General features: G+C 46.3%; 1 protein-coding gene across 1 annotated transcript; it reads right to left on the bottom strand.

Moving 5' to 3' along the window:
* Positions 1–205: 205 nt before the first annotated feature.
* Positions 206–6366, bottom strand: CCNA1 (cyclin A1). The gene is made up of 8 exons (XM_063340980.1): positions 6030–6366; positions 4484–4727; positions 4139–4260; positions 3192–3415; positions 2380–2584; positions 1368–1481; positions 567–700; positions 206–372 (listed from the first exon to the last, which is right to left on the bottom strand). Exons 1-8 carry the CDS (start codon positions 6156–6158, stop codon positions 321–323), a joined length of 1224 nt encoding a protein of 407 aa, XP_063197050.1. The 5' UTR covers positions 6159–6366; the 3' UTR covers positions 206–320.
* Positions 6367–8940: the final 2574 nt, after the last annotated feature.

Here is an 8940-nt window from a genome sequence, read left to right as displayed (position 1 = left end):
TTAGCTAGCTAAAGAGCCCTGCTCACAACGATTTTGTAAAAAATTACAACCCTTTTTACCCACTGTTACTAGAGATATTAACAGAAATCAGAAGATTCACAAAGCAATAGTGTAATAAGACATTTATTAAAAGTGCTGTCAGTTATATTAAGAGCTATAGTCTAATATCCTTTTTTGAAAAGGCATCTAATTAAAAATACTAGCTAAAAACCATTCCGATCACTATGGTTACAGACACATGACCTGCAGTGCTCTATGAAATACTAGACCAGCTTTGCTGATTGCGAGGAAGTCATCTCCAAGTCCAGGATCCACAGTCTCTATTGTAGAGGAAGAACTGCTGGGGGTTCCAGAAGAGACACCTGCAGGTACCTGGAATAGAAATGCAGTCACTAAAGATACTCGTTTAGCTGACAAATTTAAAGATAGCACCTTCTTGAGGTGATATCTTCTCAACACTATGAGAAGTTTGTCAGCTACAGCAGCTGTAGCCCAAGCTGCTAAACCCGAGCCATCTTGTGCTTACAGCCTCCAAGTTACAGAACACTGGCTTCCTGGTTACTTACTTTGAGCGCTTATACTTCTCCTTAATTGCTTGCAGTTGGCAATGGCGAGCATCAAGGCAGGCTTTATGCAGATCAGTCAGACAAGGCACTATCTCACTTAATGAATACCCAGTGAATGCAGCAAGTGTTTCTGGCTGGTCAGAGCAGAATTAAAAAAAACAAGTGTTACTCTATCGTAGGCACATTCATCTAGAAGATACATTTAATACAGAAACAAAACACGTTTTTACTTCAGTGTTCACTCTAGATTCTTTAGGCTTGAGAAGGATTCAGAAGTATCCTGACATCAGTTTCACTCTAGGTCTTCCTTGCTGCCAGGAGACCTGACAAGAAGCTCCTTCTGCTCTAAGCATGTGGCATGCAGTACGTATCTTCGGGATTTTGTTCTCTGCTGAAGCTATTCCTTCAACACACAGCTGAAAGGCCTACCAAGGCTTGCATTAAGGCAACCACTCAGTGTGATCACTGCGCTCGAGTGGACACATGCAGCTCTTCTCCCTCCCAGAAAGCTCCAAATTGGTTTTGGGGGACGAATTTCAGAGATTAAAGACTGACAAGGCTTTAGGTACAGACTTGATGCAAGTGAGCAAGACAGCTAGGTCCCTCCCATTTCAGAGAAGAGGCAAGATACTTCAGGTTGATTTAACATTCATTTATCAGGTAGTCCCACAAGCTCAGGAACAGCAGCTCATCCTACAATTTCAGTCTTTATACTTTGAAGCTACTCCTGCTTCTCAGCCTAGTTCTAATGATAACATGAAATGCTTGAGCTACTCATTAACATGCAGTAGTTGTTCTTACCCAGAAAGACCTGTTCACAGTATAGTTTGCTAGACAGTAGGCTGCTGCAGCAGTTTGTGAAGGAAGGTACTTCAGGAAAGGATCAGCTTCAAGGAGACTCAGCTCTGCAAGATACTGAACAAAAAAAGCCACAAGTCCTTCAAGCAGAACAAGCATAGCTGGTGCAGTCAGTCCACTACAACAAGCACTGAAAAGTGTCAGTGGTCTCTGTTTCATGTTACAAAACCATGAGTTACATGTCTGGTAGGTAGAAATAGCATTCTACTCCTGTTGATGTTATGGAACCTTTACAATGTTTCAGTGGGGACGGAAAGACCACGTGTCAAAGCCTGAACAAGCTACACTACAATCTGAAGTTCTGGTCCCATCATCAGCTCTGGTATAGTTTTACCAATAGAGACTTAGAAAATTCATGTTTTATAAAAATGAAATGCACTCTTCTCATCCTCCAAGGCTCTTGTTCACATAGGTGGAGCTCACTTGGAGATCAGGGATAAATGGACAGCTCTAAGAAATAGAATTTGGGTTCTGTTGGAGCCAAGCCGCTCTACAATCCTATACTCAGTGCAGATAAGCAGCTGGTCATATGTTTTGCTATAAGCTTGGGTTACTCTAAGCAGGGTTGCCAATGCAGTTATGCCAGCATGCGCTGTGTCATTGTGTAGCAATATGTAGTACCACCACATCCAGGGCAGACTTGCTATGCAGGCACTGTTGAAAAAACAGCCATGTTCCTATCACCCAGCTGCCTGGGCAGCGCAGACTGACTAAACTAGACAGTTAGACCAAACTTAGTATTTCCATGAGACATTTATCCAGAAGTCTCAGCACACAAACACCCGGTCTCAGGCCTGTTTCATTTCCAGATAAGACTTGACATAAAAAGAGTATCTTCTGTTAGAGCACAGTATAGTAGCAGAACCTGTCTGTTCAGGTAACTTATTGAAATACAAGCGGTTCTGCTTCTAGGATCACTTCTCCCCCTCAGTCCTAAAAGGAGGATAATTCATACCCTTGCAAAGTTCTCTGTCCTCATACAGACTCCATGCCTCTGAATATACTGAAGGAGGAACTGGTTGATGGTTGGAGCTGTTAGGTCAAAAGCCAGCACTTTGAGAAGCAAGTGTTCCATTCTTAGCAGCTGTCTCTTTGTGTAGGTATCATCTGTTATATACACAAATTCATCCACTCCTGGTGGATAGATCTCTTCATATTTCCTGAAAAGGGAGTACAGAAGCCACATTTGTCAGCTTGAAAGGGTAAAAGAAAGCCTTGTGTTGGACCCATGTCAGGACAAGGACATGACATTACTAAGACTTGTCTAAAGCTCTTATTTTAGTCCTGCCTCTAGGATTGGTAACAATTTAGTTTCAAATTTGGGCAAAGATTTTTTAGAAGAACTCCAAGTCATCAGTCTAGCTAGAAACACACTCACATAGTTAGTTCTTAACAAATAGCACTCTCTCAGAGAGAAAGTCCCAGTAACATAATGCATTTCAGACAAAAACCCATGCACTCCTAGGCTATGTTGGGTACTTCAAGCAGTTCAAGGCTAATTACAGATTGCAGCTGTGAATCTACTACAGCCTAGCAGCCTAACACAGTAGTGTTTTTGCTCCTGCTGTTATGGTTTTGACACTACAGTTCCTCACATCACAAACATTAAATGTTTAATTTTGCTAGTGCCAAAGCAAAGTTGCTAGTCTTGAGATATCATGAAAAGCTACCTACAACTGCAAGCTTCAGTCCTTGAAATTAAGCTAAAAGCCTCAGCCCAAAAATATTCCAAAAACACCGATATTTCAGGAGATGATAAACACTTACGCAGCCAGAAGAATTGCTGCTGTTCCTACAAGCTGCAGCTTCCCTCTAAGAACAGACATGCAGGAAAGAAACCTATCCAAGTAGTTCACTGCCAAGTACAAAGTTTCTGTCCGAAGTTTATATTCTTCCCCTACTTCCACCAGCCAGTCTACCAAGATGGCACGCATCCCTGTTGTGATATCTGGTTGCTTCCTCATGTAGTTGGGCTTGGGCCTGAATCTTACCTATTTGGAGAGAGAGTTGAAGAATCAGGACACTCACCCTGAAAGAGAGCCATTGGTAGCTGAGCTGATTAACATTCTTTATACTTGCAGCAAAAGGAGTACGAGTTGTTCCACTATTAATAAAGTCATTACTACTAACTATAATTATAGCGCTAGTAGTATTAATTAGCTGCTAGTAGCATCTGTAGAAAGTAGTATTTCTACACTGAAGAGATAGGAGCTACTGTGTTAGTAACAGCATAGTAAAAGACCTCCTGGACTATAATCAGCTTTTGACATCAAACACATCCAAGCCTTTCAGAGGGACCTGAGAATGACTTCGAACAAGTCACATTTTTCCCCTCTTTCTATTGGGAGGCTGCATTTCACTGCTCATACAGAAAGGTAGGAAAAACTAGCACTATAACGAGAGAACTGTCAGGGAGATGGCATCCAACTGATTTAGTATTTCTGCAGTATTCAGCTCCCATCTGCAAGAATTCTTCATCCCAAGGAGTCAGAGATGCTCCAATAGTGGGGTATTTCTGGGATGCAGAGTAATTCTGAAAGATCTTATCACTGTTGAGAAGCTGCTCCTGATTCTAGCTTCAGAGATGTCTTTTACTGCTTGCTTTGTAGCTCAGTGTCAGCCTCAAGTTATCGTGGGGCAGCCATGCGTCTTTGCAGTATTGCAGCCCATCACAGAGACCACAAATACCTATGAGCTCGTTACAAGCAACTCACTTCAGCCTCTCGGAGGTACTGATGAATGTCTTCCGCGTACTCTCCCACAGTCAAAGTTATGGCATCTCCCATGTGATCCTCGGGCTGGGACTGGAAGGATGTGTCCACTACCATAGGAGATCCTAACAGGTAAGAGGAACAAGCAAGACTTTTTAGTAATTAGCCCCTTCACCTCTTGCTATTTCTAGCACAGAGGCGTTGTACCTCATGTAGACACAAACCAAATTATCTTGAAGTGTTATTTATTGTAACATAAGCGACTGACTAGCTTACCAGCATCGTAATTCATAACCACTCTACATGTTCTTGTGCTGTAGATACCACCTTCGTAGTAGCAGGCATTACCTGTACTCAGATCCAGTAGTAGGTGAATACTGGATTTCATTGCACTGGTATCCAGTTCACACAGACTTGATTCCAGCTCTTCAGCCACTTGGCAGTTGTAGTTTTCTTTCTCTTCTGGTTCATCTATGTAGATAGAAAACCCTTGCTTTGATGCAGCATTGACCACGCAGTTGGGTAATTCATCTTTTCCAGATGAAGGGATGGTGTTTTCAGAGCCAGAGAAGCGTCTGATAACAGCAGCACCCTGAAAGGGAGCACACAACAATGCTGTGGGAGGGCAACTCAGGAAGAAAACAACACTTGTTTTACAACATTTTACAACTCAGGAAGAAAACAACACTTCTATCACTTCTTGTAGAAAGTAAAATCACTTCCCTTGCCTAACAGACACCAATAATATAAAAGTTAACTGGAAAAACCACCAACTACATTAGTGCTTCGGAAGTACCACTCATTGCTGTCTTGCTGCAATAGACTCCTCACAGCAAGGCTGAGGTGTAGCCAAAGTCAGGAACCAGGGGAGTAGCCTCATCTCCAGTGCCCACCCCCAAGGAGAATGAGGTGAGGGTGCTGCTCGGTTCTGATGGGGCTGGCAAGTGCAGGGTCTGCTCCACATTCAGTTCTGGCAAGGAGCAGCTGCTTTGAAGTGCAGCAAGTTAAAGTAACAAAAAGACTTAGGAAGGACTTCACCTGCAAGAATGCATTTTATGCTGAGTTACAAACCAAATTTTGAACTTTTGAGCTCGAGCATCACAACCCCTAGGACTACAATATGTAACCAAGATGCAATCCTTCACATTGTCTACTATCAGTGACCCACCAACTGGGTTAGGTGCTTCACACAGTCACAACTGAGAAAAGTTTGTTTACACATAACAGCTGCTATTCCAGGTCCTGTAAATCAGCACAACACCACCTTCCCTGCTACACCAGCAGACTTCAGGAGACCTCAAGGAACAGAAATGCAGACAGACACCCTGCTGTGAACTTCAGCTTCTTGAAGGCTCTGGCACCCTGATGGTAGCATGGCCAGCCACACGGCAGTGGGACCTTTGGGTAAGCATCAGCGAAGACTTTTCTTCCATCACCCCCTGCACTTTTAGAGGGCAAGTGTCCAAATAAAGTCTCACCGCATCTCCCTTCCTTCCAGGAGGGATTATTTTTTCAAAGCATTTCCACGGGAGAGCGTCAGCAGATAAGGACTAAGCAGTTACTAGCAGGGTTTCTCGGGAAACTCACGCTCATTAACCGGAGCCCGATTCCGCTCCCTACCCCACCGCCCCCAGGCCTTTACCTGCCGCCCCCAGGGAAGGTGCATGCCCGCTCACACCCGCGGCAGGCGGCCGGCCCCAGCTCCCAGCCCGGATCAAGGAGCTCCCTCCGGCCCGCGGGGAGGGCAACCGGCCGGCCGGGGCTTCCTCGGGGGCAGCACGGCAGGTGGCCGCGGCCCCTCGGCGGGGAGAGGATGCGGGGCAGCCGCCGCAGCGCTGGCGGGGCGGCTCGGGGGGCAGCGAGGGAGGAGGCTGCCGCCGCCGGCGGGGCTCACCTGGCCGCCGGGCCGCTGCTGCCCATTCTCCGCCAGCACTCCCAGAACGGCCCGGCCGCCGCTGCTGCGGGGGGCGGCGGGGCAGGGCTCCCGCCGGCCCGCCCGGCTCTTCTCACCGGTGCGGCGCATCGCCCCGACGTTGGTACCTTTCGGAGGAAAAAAACACCAAAACAAAACCCAAAGTAAAGTTGGGGGCGGGTAGGGGGTGAATTAAAACCCAAACCAGCACAAATACTCGGTTATGCCTCGGGCATCCCCCCCCGCCCCGCAGGAAGGCAGGCTGACGGTCGGTCGCGCTGCCGGAGAGCCCGCACCGCGTTGCCCGGTCCCGCTCGCTACCGGCCCCCGGAGAACGCTGCGCCCCGCACGGCCACGGAGGCTGCCCGCCCCCCGCCGCCCTTATATAGGCGGCGGCCAATGAAGGCGGTGGCTGTTGGCCGCGGCCAGTTGGAAGACGGGCCGCAACCCTCGGCGCCACCGCCCTGGCAACCCAAGCGGCGGCGGGGTCGTCATGGAAACGCCGGGGGGGGGCCGCCCGCCGCGGGCCCGACCGCGCTGCCCCGCGCAGGACACGCACCGCCCCGCGCAGCGCCCGCGGAGCGGCCGCGGGCACCGATGGCTGCCCGAGAGGCGCGGCCCCTGCTGCCGCCCCGCGCCTCGCACTGCCCGCTGCTCCTAAATACACGGAATGTGAGAGAAGGAGGTAAAAGCGACAACAGCAGCTTTCCGGGAACAGTTGAGTCGGAAGAATTTGACTTCGCTCTTTGATAAAGGAAAAAAAAGAAAAAGGAATTTTTAGTTTATTTCTGCACGGATTTGACTTTCATGACACTCTGGTAAAAGTCTAAGCAAGGGGACAACCACAGAACTGATGGCACAGCTGTACACAAAAGCAGTTCTCAGCTGTCAACGGTGGAAATGCAGAGCTTTATAAAAGGAATTAAGCAGTGGTTCGTCCAGTGCCATCAAAGATTTTCACCGGTGATGTAGATAATGACACAGACAGCACACTTACTGAATTTGGTGGTACTGGGAAGGGCTGTGGCTATGCTGGGGAACAAGAATAGATTTCAGAAATTATTTTGACAATCTGGAAAAATGTTCATGAAAAATGGGATGCTCCTGAAGTGCAAGGTCAGAGAGAGCCATCGGCTGCAGAAATGCAGGATGGGGAGCAGCCAGGTAGGTAGCAGCTCCATGAAGAAGAACCCGGAGGTTATAGTGAACCTTAGGCTGAGCGTAAGTCACCATGCTCATGGCTCTCCTAGCATGAACAAAGAGGAATATAGCCTGTGTGGTACATGATCCTTCTGAAAGTCCACAGTGAAGACAAAAGAGCAAGCAGTGTAACAGCTTAAACCTCAGCATGAGATTTAGGTTAGATATCAGCATTGCGATGTTCCAGAAGAGGCAGGATGGGAAATATTGGGACTTCCTTTTTTGCAGTTGCAGAGCAAGTTAAAGAAACTACTGTCAAAAATGACTCCACCTTGGGCAGTTGTGGTACTTCTTGAGATGCTCTGCAGTGTGACTGACATGTAGAAGCTATGATCCAAAATTTGGATACATCAAGCAGGGTCTTATGCCAGATTTGGTTTTGCAGTTCTTGTCATCCAGGCTGTATTAAGGTCTGTATTTTTTCTTCCCACTTTTCTTATGTTTATTTTTTAATTGGCTTCCCACCCCCATCAAATTAATTTGCCATCAGAGGTAAGTGGTATATCTCAAGGTGAAAAATGTTACCCGTGTTCGATCTGTTGGCCATGTAACGCTACTTTTCAAAGGGAGGATCTCCGTGTCCTTGCAGCAGCAATGTCATAAGCAGGTAGTTTTCATAGTGGAGCTGTCACAGCTACGGGCGTGGGCAAATGCAGGTCAGAGGGACTGAACGTTACACTATACTTCTGTGTTCTTCTCTCTTCCATGTCACCTCTAAACCCCAGGTTTCCACACGGAAGGGTTCACTTGGCGACACTTCTTTAAACATTTTCATACGAAGTTTTTATTTCTGGAAAAAAATCAGTCTAGCTGCCAGCCTTTGAAATGAAATGGAACTTTTAATACTTTTTATCCTACTATTTTGATGGGATTACTAAAAAAATATTGAAAAAATCCTGTGCTACAATATATGTAGAATCTATAGCAGTCTAAGAAGGTGGATGTTAATCAAAACCATTTCTAAATGTGTGAATATTCCACATTTTAATGAAAATTTTCCATTTTAGTAACATTTTAAAAGAAAAGGCTTTTGAAAATTGTGTATTTTATCCGTGAAAAAAAGCCCAGTCTCATACTTTTTAGGAATAAAGAAAGAAAAAAATGGGATTTTTCCATCAAAGCAAAAATTTCCTTTTTTAGATTACAATTTAGCAATGTTTTTCTAATTCAGGAGTATCAGGACTCTGATTTCAGTCTCTGATATCAGTCTCTCAGAAGAATGGAAGTTGTATATTCAAGAGTAAAATGTTAAAATATAAAAAATAAGGGGATGACTTAGGCAACTTATTCACTCAGGACGTCAATGAGATGAAGGTTCTAGGGCTCAGATCCCCACAGACATTTATGTCCCTGCTGCCCTGGTTGCACGCCCGTTCACATTCAGCATGGTCTGGCCTGCCATGGACAAGGACTGCCCTGCTCCCAGCCACTCACTGCTGCTGCCACCCTTCTGCTGGCACAAGGTTTTGTGTGGTCGTGAGACAAACCAAGGACCTAGTCTACCTGAAAAATAACACAGCCGTAACAACACGAGAGTGTTGCTACCAGCAAGGCCAGTTCTCTGAGCTGGGTTTCCAGACAGCTCCATGAACTGTAGGTCCAGCCCAAAAGAAATTATGAGATTGAGGTACCAGCCTCAGGAAGGCAGTGAGGGTACTGCCATCCCTTGTCGTTATAGACCTAATGCTCCATG

Source organism: Chroicocephalus ridibundus, chromosome 1 (assembly GCF_963924245.1).
Source record: "Chroicocephalus ridibundus chromosome 1, bChrRid1.1, whole genome shotgun sequence".
Taxonomy (NCBI): Eukaryota; Metazoa; Chordata; class Aves; order Charadriiformes; family Laridae; genus Chroicocephalus; species Chroicocephalus ridibundus.
The sequence above is the reverse complement of the archived record's forward strand: the minus strand, read 5'-3'. Positions and strand labels throughout refer to the sequence as shown.

Excerpts from the sequence above, each read along its gene's own strand:
- CCNA1 (XM_063340980.1), bottom strand. The coding sequence starts at position 6,158 with ATGCGCCGCACCGGTGAGAAGAGCCGGGCGGGCCGGCGGGAGCCCTGC. Across the intron at positions 1,482-2,379 it reads GGACAGAGAACTTTGCAAGG|TATCTTGCAGAGCTGAGTCT; the intron begins GTATGAATTATC and ends TTTTTTGTTCAG. Across the intron at positions 373-566 it reads GAGAAGTATAAGCGCTCAAA|GTACCTGCAGGTGTCTCTTC; the intron begins GTAAGTAACCAG and ends TTTCTATTCCAG.